Consider the following 24,088-nt stretch of genomic DNA (forward strand, 5'->3'; position numbering starts at 1 on the left):
AAAAAATTTCTAGCGGTAAATATGACTTCAATAAAAAAATCATATTTCAAGTTCGAAAAGTAAATATGAGCTTCATAAAATAGGTGTTTGCAAGTGTTTTCACTTTACATTACTTAACACATGTATGGTCAGTGCCAAGCACCTATACAAATTCATTACTTAATTCCCCTGATTGAACTGGCGGGGCTCCTTCTGCCTGCTAAAGGAACAGGAGCTGCCCCGCCAAATGCACGTCACCAGACTCGACAGCTTACGGCTAGTTAAATGACACCAAATCATCCAGCTGCTTGATTGTAGTACCTGCATCTTAGCATTAATCAACCGGAGGCTGCGATACGACTCACATTCCTTTCAAGTACCTGGAGGAACAGATTTCCTTCTCCTGTAATAGCCTCATGGCCTGGATCTGCCGAAGGAGATAAAACCCCCTAATCCAACCTCTACTCTTGCCCACCATGAAAAAGACACTCCTCCTCGTCTTTATCCACGGCTTCAAGGGTGGCGACGACACGTTTGGGGCCACGGGCGACTTTGCCGAGCACCTGGCAACGCTGCTGTCGGTCGAGCTGCCCAAGGTAAACATTCGCACTCTCGTCTATCCCAAGTACGAGACCCGCGGCGACCTGGCCGAGTGCGTGTCGAGGTTCCGCGACTGGCTGCTCGAAAAGGTCATTGACATTGAGGTCGCCGCCGGCACCCCGAGCCCCACCATCGACCCCAGCGTCCGCACCGTCCTCGTCGGCCACTCCATGGGCGGCATCGTGGCCGCCGAGACCGCCATAGGCCTTGCGGGCGACAAGGTCATTCCTGCGGGCGGCACCACGGCTGCAGAGGATGAAGGAGAAGAGGAGAGTGGCGAAGATGAGAAGCAAAAGGCCGTGCCGGATCACAGCGATGAGATCAATAGTCTCATGTTTCCGTATATTCAAGGTGTCCTCGCCTTTGACACTCCGTACCTCGGCATAGCGCCCGGCGTCGTCGCGCACGGTGCAGAGGGCCACTACCAAAACGCCGCGGCCATCATGTCGCAACTATCTGGGCTGTCGGCGATCTGGGGCGGGAGCAAGGCTGCCGAGAGCCCACCGGTGGGAACCAAGAAGCCCGTAGCTGCCCTCGAGGCGCCGCCCAAGGAGGAATCCAAGGCCGGAATTTGGAATAACTGGGGTAAAATGGCCATGTATGCTGGCGGAGCGGCAGCCGTGGCAGCAGGTGGTGCTGCGGCGTGGGTCAACCGACAGCAGATATCAGAAGGCTGGGGCTGGGTTGGCAGTCATTTGGAATTTGTCGGGTGTTTGGCTCGCGGCGAGGAGATGAAGAAGCGCGTTGCGAATATGGTGCGCCTGAACAGGGAGCTGGGTGTTGGGTTTGCCAACCTGTATACCCGCCTGGGAAAGGCAGCCGACTCGAAGCAAGTCAGCACTGTGGGCTTGGTCATGGGCAGTCAGAGGACATTTTGCAACCTACCATCAAAGATGAGGGCCGGTGAGTGGAAAGAGGCCGTCAATGATGCGGCCAAGGACGAGACAGGTGCGCACATGGCCATGTTTGAATCCAACCAAAACCCAGGCTACGCGAAGCTCTCGGAAGACGCTGTCAACATGATTGTCAAATGGACCAAGAATGATTGGTATGAAACGAGCAACCTGGCGTTGGAAGAATAAATGCCAATGGTCTTTTACAATTACAAGTTTTATTTGATTATTGGGAAATGATACCACCTCTAAGCAGGTTTGCGTTGGCGTTGGGCATTATATAGGGTTAAGATATTTCTAAGATCTATTTGTGGCTATTGCTGGCCCCATGGTCATTCCTCCCTTGCGTCTCAAGCATGGGTTTGGAATGCTGTCTTGACCCGGCTTGTTTTCTTCGCCCGTGGCTTATTGGGTAGCCTTGACATTCTGCTCCTTGGCGGCCCTCAACACCTTTCTTCTCTGCTTGTTCATGTGTCCAATCAAAATGTATGCACCAGCGGGCCAGATGAGACCCAGGCAAGCAAGCAGGAACGCCTGGTATAGCTGACCAAACTTGTGGCCGGCAGGGCCTAAAGCCAAGTACATCATGCCCATCTCGCTGAGGATGCCGACCGGGTATAGGACGAGGTACGAGCTGTAGCGCACCCAGAGGAAGGTATAGGGCTCAATACCGGCCAGCTTGAGCGCAAGGTATCCGTACCGAATCACCTCGGTCAGCGACCAGGCAAACAGCATCGACGAGTAGATGGGCGACGAGCACAGCTCCGGAAAGGGGTACTGAACGGCCCAGACGGCGACGTATCGGGAGGCGACCTGGGCAGCGGCAGTGAAGGGATCGGAGCGGACGACACCTGCGAAAGGGGGGACAGTGTTAGTGTATATAGTTGCCAAAGCTCCCCACGAAACGGAGGAGTCAGTCAAAGAGTGAGCGCCAATTGCGCCACATACCAAACAAGGCGTGCAAAACGTCCATGATCATGAGCGTCTGCGTCCAGAGCACAAAGTCTCCCGTCGTAAAGTGCACGAAATCCGGGCCCCTCAGAATGTTGGTGCCGACGGTGCGTCCGAGGACGGTGGCCCAGAGGACGGTCGAGACGGCATTGTACAGAATCAGGTAGCCATTTTTGACGGGCGATGACCGCTTGGCGGGCTTGGTTGCTTCTTGCGCCATGATCTTGAGCGTGTCAGGTTCCGTGGGATTGGATGGGAGAAAGAAGGCAAGCTCGTCAATGTTTGGGTTGCGTTCCCAGATTGCTGGCACCAAAGCTCCAAATCGGTACAGAATTTGGCGTTGAGCTTCAACAAAAACGAGCGTGCTATTACCCGCTGTGGACCCCTGAATTCGGCTGGGGGAAGCCGGGAATTAGGTCCCTGCCTGCTGCAGCATTTTGCATGTGTCTGGTTACTGCGACGAGATTAGCGCATTCGCCTCTTTGGCTCGGACTCATTCAAACTTATTGATCAATCACGTTCCTGGATTTTAACTTCTACTCATATACGATATATTACAGAAGGACTCATCTGCCATAGTTGTCGGTAGACAGGCAGATAGTTGAGTTGTGGTCAAGTGATCATATTCTCACACAAATGAAGCCTCTTGCTCTATCCTATATTCCTAGATACATCTCCACAATTCAAAATCATTATCTAACTCTCTAGATTCAGAGCCATTCGCAGATTGCGGGCATTATAGTCTCGCGAAAATTCAACATCGCCAAAACCAGGGGGCCACTTAGAATTTACACCCGCTGAAGACTGATCCAGATGTTGTAATACCAAGCTGAAAAGATCCTCTAGACTAATATCATAGTCGACCGGCAATGGATTCGACTGCAATGTTTCGCGGGGCAGAAGACCAAGTAAGGAATAGATCCTATCCCTAGGATCGTGGCATTCTCGATCGAGAAACGAGTTCAAGAGTTGTTCTAGTCGCAACTCCCCACGGAACTCTTTGTTAGCGTGGAAGAACCCCCGCCAGAATATGGCTGAGCTCAAGCTGGCCAGTGATAGATCCGCAGCAACACCTTTAGAAGCGATGGAGGCCGCTGCAAGTCTGCTCCTGTTGAGATCGCACTTAGTTCGGCTACTGACAAGCCAAAATTCTGCCAGCTTTTCCCACGGGCATATTACGTTATCGCATAAGACCCATATGTCCCGGGAGAGCATGACCTCTTGAACGATCCACATTCGTTGGAAATACGTATTGCAATCAATTTTCGCCAAGAAGGCACTGGTGCCAGGCTCTGGCCAAGTAGTCTGCGCAGATGGCAAAAGTTCAGAGGTCTCCTGCCCTAGACCCAACCAGGAGGCTGTCAGACTGGCCTGGGTGAAGATGTCGTTCATCATCCCGACTTGGTGATTGCGTTCCCCCGTGTCCTTTTGGTTGATGCAGATGGCATCAATCCAAAAGTGCTTCTCATCTCGCTGGGCTTGGAGGTCCGCCAAGCGCGGCAATGCATGGCTCAGGTTGTTCCGTATCTCAAAGGGTTGCCCGTTGATGACGATGGTGTTGGTCGGCTCATCGTCTCCCCAAACATACGACAGAGCAATGTACCGCGGACATGCCGAGGTATGAAATGTCGTCAGAGAGCATTGCAAGCTGTGGTCGGCCTGGGGCAGTATTTCGAGGAGGCGGATTTGCGACTTTGTCTTGTCGAGGGACGGATATTCAAAGCAAGATGTAGACATTGCAGGTTCACGTAGGCACTTGATTTTACTCGTAGCTCTGCTTAATGGAGAGTCGTCGGCATTGATGCGGTCTCAACAAGCCTTTTGACATTGAGGCCCTTTGAAAGATTGGACTTTGGTGGGTCTGCCACCTGTTCGTCTGTGCAAGCAACTACAGGCAGTCACAGCCACACCAGATTTTACAGTTCATGGTCAAAAGCCTCAATGGATATAAAGAGCCAGGGCTAATAATTATCGTTCTAAGGCCGGGGATGCAGACAATGGCATTTCCACGAAAATGGCTTTAACATTTGCGCATGCCCAGCAAGAGCACGATTTTTGTCACCCATGCATTTAAGGAGTGCGCAACCAGTACCCGTACAAAAAGATGAACGGGCACGGGTAATCCACACAAGACCAAGAGAGAGAGAAATGTATGGAAGAATGGACTGAGCTACTGCTCTTTGTGTGTACGCAGTTCTCGACTTGGACGCGACTCATCAGTAGGCGCTTCCAGACAAGTCGACAAAATCGGTTGGCTTATGCGCGGTCACCTAAACACTACTCACGTAAACCGCATGCAGAAAGATATAGGAGAACATATATATAACCGACAAACTTAACCATTCATAGCGACGATCTGAAACCACCTGTTTCTATAATGCAATTGCGCATTTGAAGGAAGATTGTGGAGTTTTCCAGATTCTGTGATATCATGGGTCTAGAATTGGCGATCTGGGGATCAAGACTCAAGAGTCAAGACCCTGACCCACCGAATATGTGGATCTCCAGATTGTGTATGACACTGTTCGAGAACATGGCTATCACCTATTATCAAATTGTAAACCATTGACAGGGGATTTCAACTTGCATCCGTCCTCCGTAACCTTATTTTGTGCACAGAGCTTCCTTTCCGCAAGGTCTTGAAGGCAGCTGAGTATCACCTCGGCGGATCTGGAACGCCAAGCGGTTTCCGCCGAACTCTTGAGAATCTCTGGGCACCTCAGAACCGCCAGTGGGCGCTGACCTGGTTACCATCTCAGCCATTGCCAAGCTATCATTTACAACACTCTTTTCATGCAATCCTATCAATCATGGGATATAATTGGAAAGATTCCTTTCTTGGATTGGGATGCGTTGCGGTTAGGTCTGAGATGTCAGACTATAGATCTTGTGTATATTCCTCTAATTAATGCTGTATGTGTCTTTCTTTTTTCATTGATTAGAGATTGGTCGTGCAAACATTCATCTGTCGATCTTTTCGTTTCTTTTTTCTTTGGTTTGAATTATACTATAGTCTTTTTAATAGTCTTGATCGTCGTTGAGAGGCCGGTTCCTCTTATTGTAATCAAGATGCAACTAATCTCTTTTGTTCTCGGGGCATTGGCCCTCACTGATCTGTCGCTGGGCGCCCAGCACAGCTACTCTGTCGTGAGTTTTATTCCTCATATACATTGAAGAGTAATCCATTAACAATTCACAGGGAAGTCTCGCTAGTCGAGCGAGCGCAATGATTGGCTTGAGAGAGGCCGCCGAGGGTTCCGAAGGAAAGCGATCTATCTGGACCTCGATGGTGCTTCCAAAGATGGTGGTCAAGAGTGACCAGTCGGTTGAATACGTCAAGAGACAATTGAGCATCGGCAATGGCGGAATCTCCATTGGAGGACCAGGTGGACTTACTCTCGGTGGCGGTCAACGAAGCGGGAACCAGGCTGGCGAGGGCGCTCAAGCTGGTACCAACAAGACGGCCGAAGGCATCGCAGCTCTGGAAAGCGCCAGGAACAATACAGGAGGCGGCTTGACGATTGGCGGTCTTACTCTTGGAGGACCTGGCGGTGGCATCACGTCAAACAACAATGGCCAGAAAGGAGGAGAACAGGCAGCCGCTCAACCTGCCGAGGGTGCGGCTGCGACTCCCGCTGAAGAACAACCAGCTGCTACTGCGCCTGCCGAAGGCCAAGCTGCCCCTACCGGTGAGGCGGCCCAGAAAGCCGGAGAAGTTGGCGCTGTGAAGGAATCGGAACAATTCGACGGCAACGCTGGCATCACGACGGACAAGAACGGCAACGCGGTCAACCTCGGCGGGGATCTAGGCATCACCAAGGGCTCGGACGGAAGTACTTCAGTGGGAGGCGAGGCAGGCATCAACATCATTGCTCGCGCCGTCGGTGCCGCGCCCGCTTCGCCGCCGGCTATCAAGCCATTGGAGGCCCCGGCCGTGCCCTCATTGCCCGCGGCACCAGCTGCTCTAGCCGTACCGTCACTCCCGGCTCAGCCTGGGGCCGCAAAAGAAGCCCCCGCGCCTATTGCTGTCGTGAGCGTACCAGCTCCTCCCAAGGCTTTGCCCAGTGCGCCAGCTCCAGCCGCCATTGAGGCTGTCCCGGCACTCCCCTCGGTCTTGCCGGCGTCGCCTGCGCAAGTAGAGGCGCCTGCATCTCCGGCTTTGGCACCGGCTACGCCTTCAGCCCCGGTGTCCGAAATACCTGACTTTGTGCCCGGAACATCGCCTAGTGCTTGAAGTATTTGAAATGGCTCCATGCTGCCCTGTTGAGCGGCTGTGATCGACGACCAAGCTCGGTGGTCCTAGATAGTCCAAAGAATGAAGTCGAGATTCCCTAGAGCAATGCAGCATGTTCCTTGCAGTCTACTCCTCTCGACTTCAATCAATTGTCTCTTGATGTGCATCTGTGACTTGAATACGTGACTGCCAAGTCCTGGCTCAGCAGACGCGGATGAAATCTGACGGCTCGTACTGTAGCACAACATCAATCGTAATCAGTGACCTCGATGACGTTTTCTGCCTAGACAAGACATCAGTCAATCGTTTTGAAGAATGATCGCGTGATATGAGTTCATCCTAGCGCCCGACCTCCCCTCATCTAGTGTCAGTCAAGTGATAAAATTAGAATGGCGCCCGCGTCCATCCTTTCATTATGATTCTACCCATCTTCTTTCCTTTCATGTCACATTCAATCTTTGCCCCAAGGATGTTGATTCTCGAGCACACGAGGTGATTGGCTGTCCAATGTCAATGCATCTATGATCGACACGTTGGGATAATGGGGGTTGTGGAGGGCTACGAGAAGAGAATATCTGGAATTCCGACGAATAATCTCGATCGACTAATTTTCAAGTGCGCCCGATTTTTCAACCTCAGCAGCATTCACAAGAAAAGAGCGAGGAATTTTGAAATGGATTACGACTGGGAACATTGATCGATACCGAGCTCTTGGCTTCGCCGCGCAGCATGGTTGATATGGGACACGAGTGTATATCCGACGGAGACACTAAGTTATACCCGGCCGTGAGGATCCCTTAGCCGGTCACTCCGGCATTCATTGATATCTTGCGCTTTTGGGGTTCTGGTCTATCGCAGGAGATGTGGGACACAGTTGCAAGTCAAATACATTCGGGCTTTTGGAATTTTGCTTTGATGAAAGGGGGCACTGTTACTTGAGCATAAGAGACAGGACGACATGAGAAGAGCATCTCAAACGCGACAAGCCTTTCACAAGTGCGACAACCCCAAATGGGAGATACGAATCCGCTACTACTGTTAACTTCCAGTCCTTTGGCCGGATTGGCTGGTTTTCGAAAGCCCGACTCAAAATAGGTTCGTTTCAGTAATGAGTTCAACTGGCGTGCTGCTATATTCCAACTCCATGCGAGGTGGGTATTTTCCTGACGCAAGTCGCACGTGGACACATCCGACCAGATAGGTACATTCACGGGCCGATGCTGAGCTCAAGAACTTTTCATCATTCGTTTTGAGCCAAGTCTGGGATGGCATTACCCGTGTCTTGCATGACTTGCCAACTCCATTGTGAGCATGATATCGAGGTACAACTTTTCGCAAAGAGGAGGAAAACGTGCCAATGCGCTGGGGAAAAAAAGAGATCATCGTATGCCGAGACCCAAACTGGGGTTTGTTTACACACTTGCTTGATCTCGTGACCTGTATTTCTATACTGGCTCCACCTTGGGCCAAGTTTTAGGACTTCTAGCAACGAGTCCATCGTCTCGAAAGTCTGTGCTTTGGGATATCTCCATAAACGCAGGGCAGACTCTCAATGCACCAGGGGTTGACATATCATGGGAATAGAGCAACATGCGCAAAAGAACATATCCTATGAACTTGTACTGTATCCGCCAGACTCCATTTTCTAATCATGTACACGCTTCAAAACCTTGCATCGACTGCCGTTGGAGTCTAGTCGACGGCATGACTGCAGTGGCGCCAGGCTTGCCCTGCAAAGTGTGGTATCTATAATGTACTTGGGGCTGCTTGCTTGTGCTGCTGAAGACAAGAAAGGCATGTGCACAATGCCAGATAAGCTCACATGGAAATCCGGGGAACAGGCATTAGCATGAAAAAGGGCAGAGTCGTGTAATTCTTTAGTGTTCGGGTCGTCCGTTTCCTGAAAGTTAGAATATTCAGCATGTCTTCAGCCCAACTTACCCTCAGGCGACAAGAACAAGGATTTGGCGCAGTGTTTACCCACCATCGGATGTGTGTGTGTGTGTGAGTGTAAGCCAAGATCACTCGTGGATCTCGTCTGAATCATGGAGGGCGAGGGAAACTGGTGACTGGACCATTTCTATTGGCGGAGCGCCTCTCGCATGTGCAGTCTGATCGATAGTGGCTTGTTTCCCGGGAATGCTGTGTACGCTTGACACTATTGATGTCATTTGGGCACAGTCATTTTTGCGGGGAAGACGAATAGCATTGCAATGATAAGAAGCGCGCCCACGCTTCCCCCAGCGTAGCACGCCTGCAGCAGCATCTGCGTGGGAGCATGTGGGTGCAATATGGGGCCGTTGCGCTCAGCCAAGCAACCAAGGTGGTTGATTGAACTGATGAGGAGAATCGTTGTCATCCTTACGACCATTGACAACAATATGTGTATACTGAATTATACGTTTCCAGCACTCTGCCTCAATGTATACTTCAATAGTGCATGGTAGCAAGAAGTTTGTTCTTCGGTCGAGCAACGTCCGCACAGTTTAGGGAAAAGTATGTGCTCAGCTTGCGATCAAAGAATCCAGGAACCACTAATGCATCCATCGCCTTTTGTTTTCATGTCGAGTTGGATCTCGTCGGTGCGAGTCGCAAAGAGGTTGGTAAACTTGTTTGGAGCTATTTTGTTGCATCATTGACTGAATCATTCGGCCAGGGTAAAAATTGCCAAAGTTGGCAATGGCACGCCTAGGGCCATATAATACGTGGGTCAAGACTACACAAAAACTCGCAACGCGGATTTTCAGTGAGGGCATTTTAGGATCCATGAGCAATATTCCAGTCGCATGTTGATTTGCATTTCTTCAGGAAAATAAAAAGTCTGAACACGGCGCTCCGAATCACGGTAGAGTTGATCACTATTGGTAAATCCCATCGGTCTGGGCTTTCAACGGCACCGGCCGCGCAATCCTGCAATAGCCCGAGAATTCATTCGCGGCTCTCATCAGCCATCCAACAGCCAATTCCTTATCGTAAAAGGCGATCTCCCGGCAAATGGTGCCAGACTCCATCTTCTTGCTCACGAAGAAACCCGAATTAGGCCTGATTCGGACGCTCCACAAAGTCCATCGGAATAAGGTACTGGGGTATAATATCCATAACGTAGGTACGTAGTATTTGGGGTGGATTCCGTGCACAACAGATGGCCCCATTCGTGCGGGTGGGGGAACTACTTGGAAAAAAAAAAAGTGATCCATAGAATATTCTTCTTCATTTGTTGTTGACACAAAACCGTAGAAGCTCCACTGGCCTATACCCAGCCCACCGCGGAAACGCTTTTGGCTGGAATTCAATTGGGCTCCTCGTAAATACTATGACTGATCCGCAACCCCCTGTCAACTGCGAATTCGCAGCCGCTATTATGGTCGTTTAGTAACGATAAAAGCGAAGCCGTCGTCGCGGCTAGGGGGCGACACGACGATCCGCCCCATCTGAAAACCCTTTGCAAAAAAGAAAACTGAACAAAGGCCAGCCTGGCAAGGCCTGTCGTAGCCAGTAAATTTTTTTCTTTGATATTTTCATTACGGTTAGGGTTTGAGGACAGGACCCCTGATTCCCGCCCGCGGAAAGTTTGGGGGTCCAAAACACAAATGATGGCCAAGGCGGCATAAGCAAATAAGGATGAATGCAAATACAGGCCATGGATGAAAAGTCGCCCAACAAGCCGCGTCCAATAAAGAAATGTCGACGACGTGATTTGCTGAGATACAGTGCACATCACATCCAATCCTTGACATTGCAGCAAGCAGACATGCTTGACAGGTATATTCATAGGTAGAGACCATGTTGAGGAAAATCCGGATCAGCCGGTCATGAGCAATAGTAGTAATGACTTGTTTTGGCCGAGGCTATGTAATGCATCTGTTTCTGTTACCAGACAAGGCAGCGATGCAAGTTGTAGCATGTCTATTCGTCTAAAACAGGATTAACAAGGGTCCTTGTTGCGGGATGCATAGAAGCTACGGAATACTGTACATAGGTGCATAACCATGGCAGGTTGTGTTGCGGGATGATGGCAGTGTGTGTATGTATATTTATTTATTCCGTAGTAGCCCACGCGACGCCCAACTTTGCACTAAAATTAAAGCCGCATACAATTACTTCCCTTCTGTCCGGCAAAAAGACCATTTTTGTCATTGTTCCATTGTGGAATACACAAAATATTGCTAGATAACTCATTTCGCCTATTCAAAGTAGGTACGGACGTTTACTCCGTAACTTGCAACTACTATTACTATGACAGTCGCTGTTGCCCCCGTAATATCAGAGCTCGTACCGCCGCCTGGCGAGCTGACCAAGAGCTAAACCCCAATGAGGCAGGACGGTCCTGCAAACATTAAAGAACCCTACCCAAGGTACCTGAGGCGAGGCGGCGCCCAGCACGGTTGCAACAAGTACCTCCTCCTCAGGTGGGCAGGCAGCGAGGGACATCAGCGCGCAGAGCGCGGGTCTCCTCCCGCGGCGGGGCGCTAGTGATTATCAGGCCGGTACGTGTGCCCGACCATCAATCAGTTGTCGCATTTGCTTATCAGGCAGGCTTGTTAGGTCGGTTGGTCATGTAGTATGTACTAGGTAGTAGGCAGGCAGACCGGCAGATCAGACAGGACAGGGCGGTTCAACCAGGAAATAGAGAACAAGTCGCCGTCTTGCCGTATCTATCCCATTTGCCCGTCTTATTGTCCAACTCTCCTTCTAATCCTTCTCCTGCTTGTCAACAGAAAGAGTGATTCTTGGATATAGACTTTCGTTTGTGTGTGTTTCGCTTCTTGTCTCTGCTCTGATTTATCTGTGCTTCCCCATTTTCAGCCCGCTTCCACAAAGTCAAGGACCCTGAACCAAGGGTCCATTGTCAGAGGATCGATCGCGACCCCTTCAAGAGTTGAAAGGAACAAACCCTTCATCGTCAGTGGTTCCAGCCGAGGAGAACAGAAAAACTTATCCAAACAGCGGAGCCTTGCCTCACGAGTCATCTACGAATTACGACCTGCTTATTCGCCCTGATTCTACGCATCTTTGCAAGTACAGTTACAGCATCGCACTTCTTCATGCGAGCAGCGCCCACGTCACTGGAACCGCCCTGGCCGAGACCTGCTAGCCGGCACGATTTACGTAAAGAGCGGGCGCTCCTGATGCAAGGACACACGATCCCCCAGCGAGTCAAGCACGCGACCCGGTCCTAGTTGTGTACCTACATTACATGCTACATCATTCTTATTATTAACAGCACTTGGCTTTTTGAGTTTGGTACGGCCGTCCGTCCGCCGCATTCCTTGCGCCAGCGGGCCAGAGAAGAAACCCCCCCGGGCAAGGGTAGCCGTCGATTGCTAAGCCCACCTTACTGCTAGAGGCAGGCAAGCCAGCCCAGCAACACATCATATTAGTACAGGCTGCTCTGCCATGCACTGCCGCCGCCGCCATGATGCTCAACCCTAGATCCTACTTGCACTCGCGCCAACAGCCTGTACCCGGCCTTCCGACTTCCAAACGTGCAAAGGCCTCCTCGTCGGCGTCCTCTTCGACTTCCTCGACGACCTTTTTATCGAGACGAAGAGATGAACCAATCGCTACTTCTCCAAACCAGTCCTCGAATGCAGTTCTGTCTAGTCGATCGAGCAGCAACATGCCGAAGCGCAAGGAGCCTCGCGACCTGAGTCACAGCCCACCAAGTACAAGCACAACCATGGCCAACGCCGTTGCACGACCAACCACGCCCACCAGCGCTGTCCAAATTCCTGTAAAAAATAAACATGAAGCGTCATATATGCACAAGACTCGACACCATGCAGATGGTCACCCACGGAGACAATCCAGTGGGAGCCACCGCCGCCGGGACAAGCGCTCGTCAGATGCGCTTCCACCGTCTGTGGCTGCACTGCTTGCCATTACAAGTATCCCGCCGCAAGCCAGGCGAGGAAACGGCCGCCAAAGAATGACGGTCGACTCCATCGTGCCACGGTCACAAGTCTCTGAGAAGGATTTAAGTCACGAATTAAGCCTTGCATCTTCGCTAGGCCGGAGTCCCATGGACGTTTTGATGAGCCCTCCGGATGAAGTTTTGGAGGAAGACGCTTCCATCACTAGCGATAGCTGCTTCACATCTGCATTGTCTACTAGGGCGGGTTCTTTAGAGAGTCTTCCGTCACTGGGCGACTCGTTTGGAACTACACTCCCTTCGGTCGACAGCCCAGTGACACCTAGGGGCAGGAGATTCCGCCAGCCAAGGAGGTCTTTGGAACCAGTGTCTTCGCCTCCTGGTGAAAAGGAAGAGCACCCCCTTTGGGTGAACCCAGAGATCGACGAGGTGGAATTTGAGGTCTACACACCATCCCCTGTCGAGGCGGACAAGCAGCAGGACACGGTCTTCCTGCCGCTCAAGACTGCATTCAAGTCAAATTTGACAGCATCCCTTCGTGCATTGCGCTCGGCAGCTCGATCATTGTCGCAATTCACTGCATCTTCGGTCCCCGCTGAAGACTTGCTCACGCGATCCATCCTGACCATGGACCCTCGCGTCCCCTTCACCGACGAACGCCGACCACCTGTATTGGAAGAGGAACCCAGCGAGGCCATGCGCCGCTATCTGAACCCTACGGACAGCGCACGGCTCGACACCCGGGCCACCTCGACCCCTAGTACGCGCAGTTTTACGGCATCGATTCAAATGCAGACTTACAAAGTGCAGAGGTCCAGAAAACCCGTCACTGCTTCCGCAAATCGTACTATAGCGCCTCCACCTCCAGCGTCTCCACGAGCAGCGCCTGCTCCTGTCTCCTTTCCGCCAGGACCCAGACAGCGCGAAATTCGGGAGAACTCTGATTTTATTCGCATTGCAGTCTTGGAGCACCTTATGCGCAAGCGCGGCAAGTTTGACACGACCCAGGAGGGGCATGCTCGATGGTTGCTGCCGCCACGAAAAGCCAACACCAAGCCGTATGAAATTGGTTCAGACGGTGTCCCAGCCAGATGGGTCTCAGTTGGGCAAGACGTTGTGTGAGCCAGACCCTGGCAATTGGTATGGGGTCTTCAATTCACAATACTTCCGCGGTCAGCCGAATTGCTGGCTGCCACTGCGGCCAGCCCACCCGAAGAAGCACCAATCACGGAACAAGACGCCGGTATTTTCTAATCATTACTCGATAAAAACGGCCCCGCAGCTTTGCTTGCGGCGATAATTGTCATTATCCATGGCGGCACAACTGATCCAGGGGTTCAAGCTGGGCAGCCTACCATGTCTCAACGTCCAAATCGAACTCCGTCCCAACGGTGGCGGGCGGCGCTGCCATGCAGGCGATTTCCGACGTCACATGCGCTTCCGACAAACGATACCGACATGCCTGCGGTAGAAGCCGGTCCTGTTTGGAACGACACACCAGCTGGCTTTCCATTACACTATAGCCACCGAAGTCGCACGATCGACGACCCGCAGACTAGCCATGCTAGAGTGAGCTAACGGCAATTGCAACATTGTCCACTCCGGCGGTTCAATTCCACCCGCAAAACAAAGCCCAGGATTCGGGTTCGATCTCTAACATTTTTGATCCACCACTGCGCGTTCAAAGGAGCTTGTCCGACGTGTCGGAACCGCGACGATGAGTGGTCGGTTACCACCTAGATTTGTTCCAGAAGAATCTCGGACTATCGGCACGATGCCGCCACGACTCATGGACAAGCATACCCAGGCCGCTTCCAAATTTGGGCGCTGGGCACTGGACTTGGTGCGAGACACGACCGCCAGCAGTTGCAAAAACAACCAACAACAGAATTCATACGGGCGTCGACAGTCAAATTCGCATCAACAATCATGCGTACGCGAAGCTCTACATTGAGAAAGTGGATCTTGGAGTAACAAGCCTTACACAATTCAGGGTCCAAGTCGAATTGACATTTTGATTTGTCGGGGTCCTGCTTGGACGAACATCTATGGTAGAGCCCCGTCAAGCCATCAGACCGCTACAAATTTTTTGTCCCATTGGGAAAACAACGCTAGGAGCGATGCAATTTGGCTTAACATGCGCTCTTTTACAACAAGCCTCAAACTCATTTGATCCCACACATTGGGAACGAGAAAATTTTTTCAATCCAACGCCGACATGCCCTTGTTGCCTTTATTGGTTTTCTGCATATGATACCAGGGGAGTTACTGCTATGCGCGTTACCTGCGAAAGAGCTTCTATCCACCATGCATACTATTTGACACTTTTTTTTTTTCTTTAACTCGCTTTATTTGCATACTTGCTTTTTTGGTAGCAGGAGTCCAGTCGGAATGGACAAGGGTTTGCATTGGGAAGGTGTTCTAGGTTTTATTACTCCTCATGTAGCCCTTCTCGCCAAGGTTGACTACCGACAAGCATGCATTTTCTGGCGTCGTGTTGTCTTGGTAGCATTTTTGAATTTTTACATAGTGGGAGCAGACAAGATTATTGAGAATGCATACAATCATAAGACTTAAGACTAGCTATTACTACTACTATACTCTTGTTGCCTTGTTTCCTGCAATGTTTTCCGTGTTTCCTGCAACATATCCCGCCAACATGGGATGCGGAGTGGCAGAAGGAATGGACGATCCTGCAACACAGAAGCAGCCGAGCGGATTCCAGGGTCTTCGGGGTCCGTGGGGTCGTCCCGCAATGCCCTGCGTCAATGCCTAATGTGCACTTGAAGTAACAGGATAGTTTTCACCGGCGCCCAAGCAACACCGAACTCTGCGGGATGTGGAAACGATGGGACGAGAATATGATTAGAGTTGGTCGGATTGTGTCTAGTCAGAGTCAACTTGGGCTACATGCTGCGACTTTGAGAGGCCAACAAAAACAACAGAAGCCTCCCGGGTGAGTCCTCTGCTTCATTGTGGAGATATCAACAATTCTATAACTTGATACAACCTGTGCTCTCTGTCGAGACTGGGGTGTCGGAAACGAGCACGGGTTACCGCTCTGGTGCAGCTCATTGCAGGTCTGGCCAGGTATTCCGCAGGTAACCGGCGATCATTGGAATCAAGCCACATTCCCTGTCGTTTGGTGATTTGGGGGATGAGACGATGATCGTGCTCCCAGACGGTGGAATAACGCTGGAATAACGCGCTTGGTAGGAAAATGGAAAGTAGATATCTCCGCGAGAGGTCTTCGAATCCATATGCAGTCTGCCTTGTCACGTTTTACCCAAAAACAGTCAAGCCGAGGAGTCCGCGGTATTCAGCCGCACCTGCATAACCTCTCTGTGCTTTTCCGCCACCCGCCAGCCTCTCGAATCTCAAAAATCCATGTAGGTATGTAATACATGGCAATCTTGTTTGTCTATACCTCAACGCAAAACCCACTTGGGGTACTTTTCTCTCTCTTTGTTCTTCAGCGCTTCGCTGATCTCGGCGACAAAACGGAGATAAAGAAAAAAAAAATAGTGGTGGATTATGGACGCTTGGCACGCACCATCTCAACAGATCTTCACTATTTGTACATACTGGCATACCTCCTGACCTATACTAGATTAGTCAAACGCAGAGTGGGCAGATGGGTATGCAATCGTGAGGAGGGGAAACCTTCCTAAAAACTTTCTCGTTGACTTGCCTGATACTACGTACTCCATGCTGTCTACTGGCAGATAGCCGTAAATGATAAAACCAGGAGGAGAAAAAAAAATCCACAGTCAAGAGGGGTCCTTCTGAGATCGGCATTCACTGCAGCTAGCCAGTTAGCCGACGATCATGGGTTTTCTGTCTTGTGCTTTTTCTGGGCAATCCACTTCTAGACAATATCGCCAGGTTGGGAAGGTTGGCTCAAGTTGGTTCGTACTTACTCATGATTTTGTAGTCAAGAAAATGACATTCACTCCGAGCTCGTTGATATTGCTCAAGCTGAGAAATGTGGATAATTCCATGAATCCATGATCTGTATCATGGACCAGATTGTATCTAATATCATGTATTACGCTGCGTGGGGCAAAGGGTCTTGTTGAAAGTACTGTGTGTAGTATGTACGGAGGAGGGTATACTCCGATCGGTCCATCGGAGTAAAGTCCGGCGGTATATATTAGTATAGTCGGGCCCACTGGGTATAAAATGGTATGCACAATTGGGTATGCATTGAAGGGAGGCGGTGTGGGCAATTCTTATCACCTCAGATCCGCTGGGCAGAAAGTGGTCCTCAAAGGCAGATTATGACATGATTTGTGGCGGCCGAAGCTAGCTTTTGGAACAGCGCGACATGGAGTCATGGCAAAATGCGACTGTGTTTTACAAGTGTTTTTGCGGAAGTTTTTGGGCTGCTCAGCGACATTCTCATGGGGGATCACTGACTAGAAAAACTGACACATGTTGATAAGATGGCCAAATAGATATTTGTATTCATCATACCAGAGGCTGGCCGTTACTTAGTCTTCCCCTTCTGTGTCTTATGCGCAGGCCTGCAGTCTCCACCGTCTGGTGACTATATGAAAGAACTTGATGGCATCTTGTGGCCTTCACCAGAACGCCAATTGGCAAAAATCTCACCCCATGCCACTATAGCCGCGCTCCGAACAGACTGGTCTTCATCCGACAAGCGCCGGGCAAGCGTCTCGATGATCACTTCGGGTAGCTCCAACGACGATAGATCAAGATCACGAATCTGTATAACGTGAGCCAGACCAAAATATTGGTCTTGTCGTTGCCAGTTGAACATTCGGACGAAAGACTGAAAATACGTATCGGATTGGGAAGCATGAATGGACACGGGATCGATTCCGAACAGCTTGTCTGTGACCATCCAGAACGACTCCCGGATCAGGGTACGAAGAAGTGTCTCGTCGGCTGGTGACGTGCCAAACAGGATAAATGGATTCTCGAGCGTGATGCAGATTTTGACCATCCAGAGCCAATCTCCAAAAAGAATCCAGACCAGCGCCACAAAGGCCGCAATGGGGAACTCGCGAAGCAGGATCAATGGGTTCCTCTTTCGAAAGCTGTCCCTGGCCGCCCAACCCAACCTCCAAGCAAGATCCAGAGAAGAGCCGTGAGTGCCTGCAAGGGGAAACCGCGAGATAAAATCATGGGATCAGAGTCAAAGATCCTATCCTCAAACATCCATGCCAACTCATGGGAAAACGTGCGAACAAGAGCCTCGAGCCTGGGGACAGTCCAAATGTCGGAAGCGCCCCGCGTGTAAATCTTGGTCATACCTCTAATGGTCGATTTTCGGAGCCACGGCCTTGGATCCTCTAGGTTTCTGACAAATTGACAAGTCACGTCCTCGGGCCACCATTTCTGTGCATTCGATTCTCGTTGCTCGTTGAAACTGTCGAGTCTTGCTTAGTCAAAGTTCATATCGACAGAGGCATTTCTAAACCCACTCGTAATATCATGACCCAACTCATAGGTCATATCTGAAGCCCTGCTGTCAAGATATCGATCCACAAAGTCACGTCTCTTCCGAGAAGCAATTTGAAGAGTGTAATCGGGGGTTTCGTTATCAGTTCCATGCTCAGAATCAGGCTCTGGGAGCGATTTCAGCGAGAATGAGTGAATATGTTCAGCAATATGATTGAGCAGCTCCTCGGAATCAGGTGCCCCAGTGTGATCACACAATGGGCACTGGCTGATGCCGAATGGAACGTGATGCTGAGTTGCAAAGAATAGGATACTATCGCTATAAAGCATATCTTTTGGAATGGCTTTCGCGTGTTGACCTCTTGTATGCTGGATGAAGTCCTCGGTTGTGGGATAGAGGGTAGGCGTGATGCCCGGGGCGGAACAAAGTAGACATTGCCAACTATTTTGATGGTCTTGCATGATATGTTGCATCCAATCCGCGCGCCGCGTATACAGGACTTCGGGATGTGCACATGAATCGATGATACAAGTGTACGGTCTTATGTCATCGACAAGATGTTCCCTTGGCCACGAGAATGATTAGCGGCATACGGAATCTGTTCGCAGTTAGGGTAGCTTACCTCCAGAGTGCTTCCTCTTGGTATGCCAATGGCAAAACTAGGTAACAGTACGGGCATTTGAAGTTATGAGCACCAGCCTGAACCGTTGGGGGTTGGGGATAAACACACTCCACTGTCGATCCCGTGATTTGATGTGATTTATCCCGGTAGCTGGACGTCTTGGTTTTCCCGGACTGGACTGATTGACCAATATTGTCTTCACTTTCACTCTCAGACAGGACATATTCCCAGTCTTCAGTCTGTTCAAATTTCTCATAGTCGTCGACCGAGGCCTGAGTTATGTTTCTGGTGTATTTGTATTTAGGAACCGCTTCGGGAACTCGTGACCTCGCCATTCTGTGATGCGCCGAGGGAACTCTCCAATGATTTCGATAGTTCTTGGATCGGAAACGCCTTGATTTGGGTGGCATCCTGTTTAACTCGTCATGACTTTTCCAATCTTCCCCATGGTCGATCACAGCCCTAGTCTTGTTCTGGGAGTATTCAGACACTTCCATGCGGGCCATTCCAGACTCTGCTGTGAGTCCGGCATCGAAGCATGGCGGGTGTTTCCTAGAATACAAGAACCAATGTCTTCGCCTCATGTTTGATTCAACAAGTCTCTTCTGCAGAGGCGTCAAGTTGCTACTTGTGCTGTCAAGGTGCTGAGCCAGTATAAACCTCTCTGAAGACGTCTTGAGCTCAATGTGATCTGTCGCCTTGAAGTGCTTGTCCGCTTCCGAGCATCTCGTACTCAAATCGGTATCTCTGAGTGCCTCAGTTAGCCGAACGAGCTGTTTGATTGAGTGGCCAACATCTTCCTGGGCGCAAGCTAGGTCTTCAGAGTCTGACTGTTCTTGGTCCTGGGCAGGCAGAGGAAAGCGAGTAATAGCTGGTCGGGATTTCTTTTCATCTAGCAGGCGTAACAATCCTTTCGTAGTAAACTCAGGGCGCAACGTAGTTGAGACTTTCTTTGTTTCTTTCTTTTCCGGAGAGCATACCTCTAGGCAAATTTCGGTGCACTCTTGGATCAGAGCAAGGGCGTTCAATAAGATGTATACATTATCGCGTTCGCGAAGTACTCGATCAATCAGAGCAGCACGTCTGTTGGCAGATACACCAAAGTCCGCTGTCCAAAGGTTGAAATGTGCGAGCTGGGTTTCGGCCCACTCAGACTCCATCAACATGGGCTCTTTCACACATTGCTGAAGGGTATCCCGACACTTGGAGGCGGCCTGATAGATCGGGAGTGTGCCCATGTCATGTGTGCGGAGATCCATGGCAAAACTACATGTGAATACCGCGAATCCATTAGCTCAAGTCTGCGGCATAGGAATTAATGATATAGAAAGGCGTGTATTGAGTAGTGCAATGAATACCTGCCAAGCCGAAGACTGACTTGAATTTTAATATGAGGGCATAGAATATATGCCAAGCATAAAGAACAATATCTTTGAGGAAACCTGGTATATAGAGCAATTAGAAAGATTCAGGTCGAATAGGAAGGCACTTGCCAGACTTGAGTTGAATACGTGTCAGCGGAGAAGCTTGAACCACACTCCAACGATTAGGGTGGTCGAGTAAGTCCAATACTAGTCACAAGTGCGAATGAAAATCCGAACCAGGTGAAATCGATTCTAGTTTGAACTGTATTACACATGTATCTCCCTATGCTCGGACATACGGCTAGACTGTTCATATGGAATGCTTAGGTTGGCTGCTTTTTTTTCTTTCCCTGCGTAGTTGTCGGCACTACGCCCATGTTTGGTTAGAATGCGTGAGTAAATGCAGAGGTTGTCTTCTAGATAGATGAGGAAATGTCTCGGAACGATTTTCATATTTGAGAACAAGAGTGTGGGCTTGCTGGGCATGGTCTCGGCAATGAATCTCATGACGACAGCCGGATGATCCCGCTCGAATCACGAGGAGCTGAGTAGATCACCATTTCTGCTATTAAAGCTCGGCCCAACTTTAAGCGTTGAGGCTGACAAGCTAGTTTAACTTGCGACCCCATACTTCACATGATCGATCTTCTCCCGCGCACTCCCCCAGCAGAATATACTTACCCTCTAGCCCTAGCTTCAGTATCAATATTTGGGATATTGTCCTGGAAGCGCGATACATGCATCGAATTGGGTTCTGTGGCTAGATACGTAAACCGATTTTTGATATTTTCTTTTCTTCTGGTGGCAGTGTCGCACACCTTATGGTTTGACTTCGAGAGTGCGCCAACCTCTACATAGTTGGTATGGCTATGCGTAAGTGGAAATTACAGATTACCTAGGTAGGTACTGAAAGGTGCAATACGCCAATTCTAAATAGGCTCTTTGCCCAAATAACAACTCGAAATGTGGACAATGTTATTTCCATGTATAAAAGATTATCTTGCACCACATCCAGCGATGAAATATGTAGTTATTCCAATGTTTCTTTTTCTTCTCGAACATGGATTCTACAATCCAAGTCGCCCCAGATCTCAGCATGCCGACAGGACGACAGCTGCTGAGACTTGCTCATGATGTGTTCGAACGCATCTGCCACATTGCTGTCGACCTTTGCAACACGATACCAGACACAGCCCAAAGGCGTAAGAGCAGAATCCGAAAGTTGGCCAATGAGCTTAGCATTGCCAGAAGAACAATTGCTCGTTTGAATACAAAATCAATTTCAATCGCGCATCACGACGAGCTGCAAAATAAGCTCAGGGAGCTGGTCATTTACATGGAAATGCTATGCCGCGTATGTTGCCTGAGGTATGGAACATAACCAGTCGAACATTGATACTGATCGTAGTGCGACTGCTTGCAGGGGCCTGGTAGTCTACAGACCGGGCAATGTCCTATGCTTTATACACTGCTCAGTCTCACTACTACTCAACTCCCTGAGTTCGATCCGATAACCGAGGGAATCGAGAACAAAGTTCGGCGGAATCTTCTTGTCTTTGCTGGCTGGTCGAGAGACCAGCGACAAATGTACCTGGAAAAGCTCGTGTGTTTCTCTGGACTTGCAAGGGGGGACACACTTCCGTACAAAGAGGGCTGGCCCCGCGAGCATGATCACACTTTGAGCGATCTTTCTCGAAGGAACAAATCAATGCTTCATCGGGCCTTTCTCCGAAATTTAGATTGTGATTGTGATAAAAGCCACGAGGTGCGATTGAGCTTGAAGGGCTTTGTTAGCAGAGGCCGAAGCCATCGAGCAGGTAACAATACATCCTTCAATGAAGATGTCTTGATGCGTTCCATGTCACCAGTCCCGAGTGTCTGGCGAGATATTCAGTTCCGTGTCACAATGTGAGTATTGCCCATGTCTCAAGGTACACGCAACTTACGGAAAAGCAGAGGCACTGGCAATGCAACACCGCTTGGTCAACAATCCATTCCGCTCAATGCTCGGACGTTTTGTGCTTTGGTCCGTTCTGGACATGAGCTCAATTCGAGGTTGCGCCTTGAAGTGAGAAATTCCCAGTTCCACCAGCTGCAGGGAGTTGATCCGCACATGCAAATGGACCTCTATCCCAGCCATTCTCTCCGTGATATCTTGCAGACTCATCGTCTATCTAACAAGGATAAGCTTGTTTTGTCCTACATTATCGCACGGTCCTTTTGGCAATACTATGATTCACAGTGGATGAACAGGAATTGGACAAGTGATTCTATTCACTTTTTCTTCAAGCCTCCACAAAATCTCGAAAGATTTCCAGGCTCCATATACGCAAACGACCCATACCTTGCAGCTAGCTTTGAGGAGCCTCTTAAGACCTACGACGAATTCGCTGGATCAATTGATGTCGCTTACAAGTATCCCAGAGTCTTGGCGCTTTGTACCATTCTCCTAGAGATTGTTTGTGGCCCTCAGCTGGAGAGAAACTCACACGATACGATCGAGCAAAGGTTCAACGATCAATTTGCACAGGCCTTGAGATACGCTGGAGACAATAGCGTGTGGCACAGCTTTGAATACAAGGAGTTTCGGGAAGCTTTGCAGACTTGTCTTGTCAGCAAAACATTCGACCTTGCCACAACACGCCATGGTTCTGAGTGGGCTCATGACCTTGAGCATAGGCGAAAGATTTTACATGACAACTTGGTATATCCACTCCATTCCTTGATTAGGGGTCTCCGGTTTGAGAGTGAGCTTATCCGAATCGAACCTCTGAGCTTGCGGGGTGCTGGCACAGAAAGAAGAGAGGCTTCAGCTTCCAGGGAATGGATGGAGGCAATATACGATGCCCATCTGAGGACCAAAGCGTTGCTTGACCCCTTGCCAACAGGTGAAACAAACACGCGATCCGTTCGAGTAGCAGTCTTAGATACCGGCTGTGATACATGTGCAGCATTCTTCCAACCATTTGAAAGCGCAAGGCAGATCGCAAAGTGGCGAGATTTTGCAGGAGAGAGTTCCGAACCAGTAGATGAGGAGGGCCACGGAACACACTGCACATCCTTGGTGATGAAGATGGCCCCCGAAGCAGAGATATACCTGGCGAGAATTGCAAAGCGCAGGGACGACATAGCCGACGCTGTAGAAGCGATATGCAATGTAAGTATGATTCGAGCCTTGTTCCCTGAACCCACTTGCACTAAAAGAATTATAGGCAATCGCATGGGCTTCTAATGAATGGGATGTCGACATCATCACCATGTCGTTTGGTTTTAACGAACACGTAAGGGAAATCAGGACATCTCTGATAGCGGCCGAGAGGATGAAGAAGAATCAACTGTTACTTTTCGCCGCCGCCTCAAACTCGGGTGCCAACCTGCCCGAGATGTTTCCTGCGTGTTGCGATTCGGTTATATCCATTCGCCAGACCGACAGGTATGGAGCATTCTCGGTGGAAAACCCCCCAATGAACTTGAGAGACGCATACGTGTATGGTACTTTGGGTCGGAGAGTTCCCTCATCCTGGAGCTTGCCAGAAACGGGCGAGGTCGCAAAGTCGGGGTGTTCAGTAGCCACGGCAATCGCCGCGGGCATTGCTACGATGATATTGACACATGCAACACTAGGCTTTCCATCAAATGACTATCCACCCCCGGAAGTGCATGGATTATGGACGCGGCCTGGAATGCTGGCCATGTTTGAGAGGTTATCTATCGAGGTAGAGCCTCCGTCTCGCCAGAGGTTCTTGTCTCCTGCAGAATTCTATGCAAGAAACGGGAACACAGCAGAAGCAGTACGAGCCTTACTCGAGGAGGTATCCAATTCTTACTAGATAAATTGAGTTTCAAAGACGAGTTAGTGTACGCCGGCTCCGACTTACTCAGCCTCCACGTACAAAAAGCCTTCGCCATGTGAAGGATTGAATAATCGTAGTCAAATGCGCACTATATCAGGAAGAAAGTAAGATTGCCAGGCATTTCACAAGCCAGCAAGGTTTCCAAGATATCTTATTCGCGCACAGATTATGAACACAGGTATTAAGGTATTGAGTTGCAACCAAGGTGGGTGCGCATCAGAGCTGAAGGATGGTTGAAGTATCTCGCATATAGAGCATATTCCAGCTGAGGTATATCATGGTTGACGATCT

At 50.0% G+C, this 24,088-nt stretch overlaps 7 protein-coding genes across 7 annotated transcripts; 4 read left to right on the plus strand and 3 right to left on the minus strand.

Annotated features, from left to right (window-relative positions):
• Positions 1–455: 455 nt before the first annotated feature.
• PFICI_11744 (uncharacterized protein) lies at positions 456–1,661 on the plus strand (the record flags this gene model as incomplete). Its single annotated transcript, XM_007840325.1, has 1 exon — positions 456–1,661. The coding sequence occupies one exon, from the start codon at positions 456–458 to the stop codon at positions 1,659–1,661; it is 1,206 nt and encodes a 401-aa protein (XP_007838516.1).
• Positions 1,662–1,877: 216 nt separating this feature from the next.
• On the minus strand, positions 1,878–2,643 carry PFICI_11745 (uncharacterized protein; the record flags this gene model as incomplete). The annotated part of the gene is made up of 2 exons (XM_007840326.1): positions 1,878–2,323; positions 2,421–2,643. The coding sequence occupies 2 exons, from the start codon at positions 2,641–2,643 to the stop codon at positions 1,878–1,880; spliced, it is 669 nt and encodes a 222-aa protein (XP_007838517.1).
• A 476-nt stretch (positions 2,644–3,119) lies between these two features.
• On the minus strand, positions 3,120–4,160 carry PFICI_11746 (uncharacterized protein; the record flags this gene model as incomplete). Its single annotated transcript, XM_007840327.1, has 1 exon — positions 3,120–4,160. The coding sequence occupies one exon, from the start codon at positions 4,158–4,160 to the stop codon at positions 3,120–3,122; it is 1,041 nt and encodes a 346-aa protein (XP_007838518.1).
• A 1,332-nt stretch (positions 4,161–5,492) lies between these two features.
• On the plus strand, positions 5,493–6,657 carry PFICI_11747 (uncharacterized protein; the record flags this gene model as incomplete). Its single annotated transcript, XM_007840328.1, has 2 exons — positions 5,493–5,570; positions 5,623–6,657. The coding sequence occupies 2 exons, from the start codon at positions 5,493–5,495 to the stop codon at positions 6,655–6,657; spliced, it is 1,113 nt and encodes a 370-aa protein (XP_007838519.1).
• Positions 6,658–12,073: 5,416 nt separating this feature from the next.
• PFICI_11748 (uncharacterized protein) lies at positions 12,074–13,651 on the plus strand (the record flags this gene model as incomplete). Its single annotated transcript, XM_007840329.1, has 1 exon — positions 12,074–13,651. The coding sequence occupies one exon, from the start codon at positions 12,074–12,076 to the stop codon at positions 13,649–13,651; it is 1,578 nt and encodes a 525-aa protein (XP_007838520.1).
• Positions 13,652–17,078: 3,427 nt separating this feature from the next.
• PFICI_11749 (uncharacterized protein) lies at positions 17,079–19,838 on the minus strand (the record flags this gene model as incomplete). Its single annotated transcript, XM_007840330.1, has 4 exons — positions 17,079–17,555; positions 17,612–17,924; positions 17,976–18,521; positions 18,580–19,838. 4 exons carry the CDS (start codon positions 19,836–19,838, stop codon positions 17,079–17,081), a joined length of 2,595 nt encoding a protein of 864 aa, XP_007838521.1.
• Positions 19,839–21,003: 1,165 nt separating this feature from the next.
• Positions 21,004–23,773, plus strand: PFICI_11750 (uncharacterized protein; the record flags this gene model as incomplete). Its single annotated transcript, XM_007840331.1, has 4 exons — positions 21,004–21,297; positions 21,352–21,851; positions 21,900–23,100; positions 23,156–23,773. The coding sequence occupies 4 exons, from the start codon at positions 21,004–21,006 to the stop codon at positions 23,771–23,773; spliced, it is 2,613 nt and encodes an 870-aa protein (XP_007838522.1).
• Positions 23,774–24,088: the final 315 nt, after the last annotated feature.

This window comes from Pestalotiopsis fici (assembly GCF_000516985.1).
Source record: "Pestalotiopsis fici W106-1 unplaced genomic scaffold PFICI_Scf_9, whole genome shotgun sequence".
Classification (NCBI taxonomy): domain Eukaryota; kingdom Fungi; phylum Ascomycota; class Sordariomycetes; order Amphisphaeriales; family Sporocadaceae; genus Pestalotiopsis; species Pestalotiopsis fici.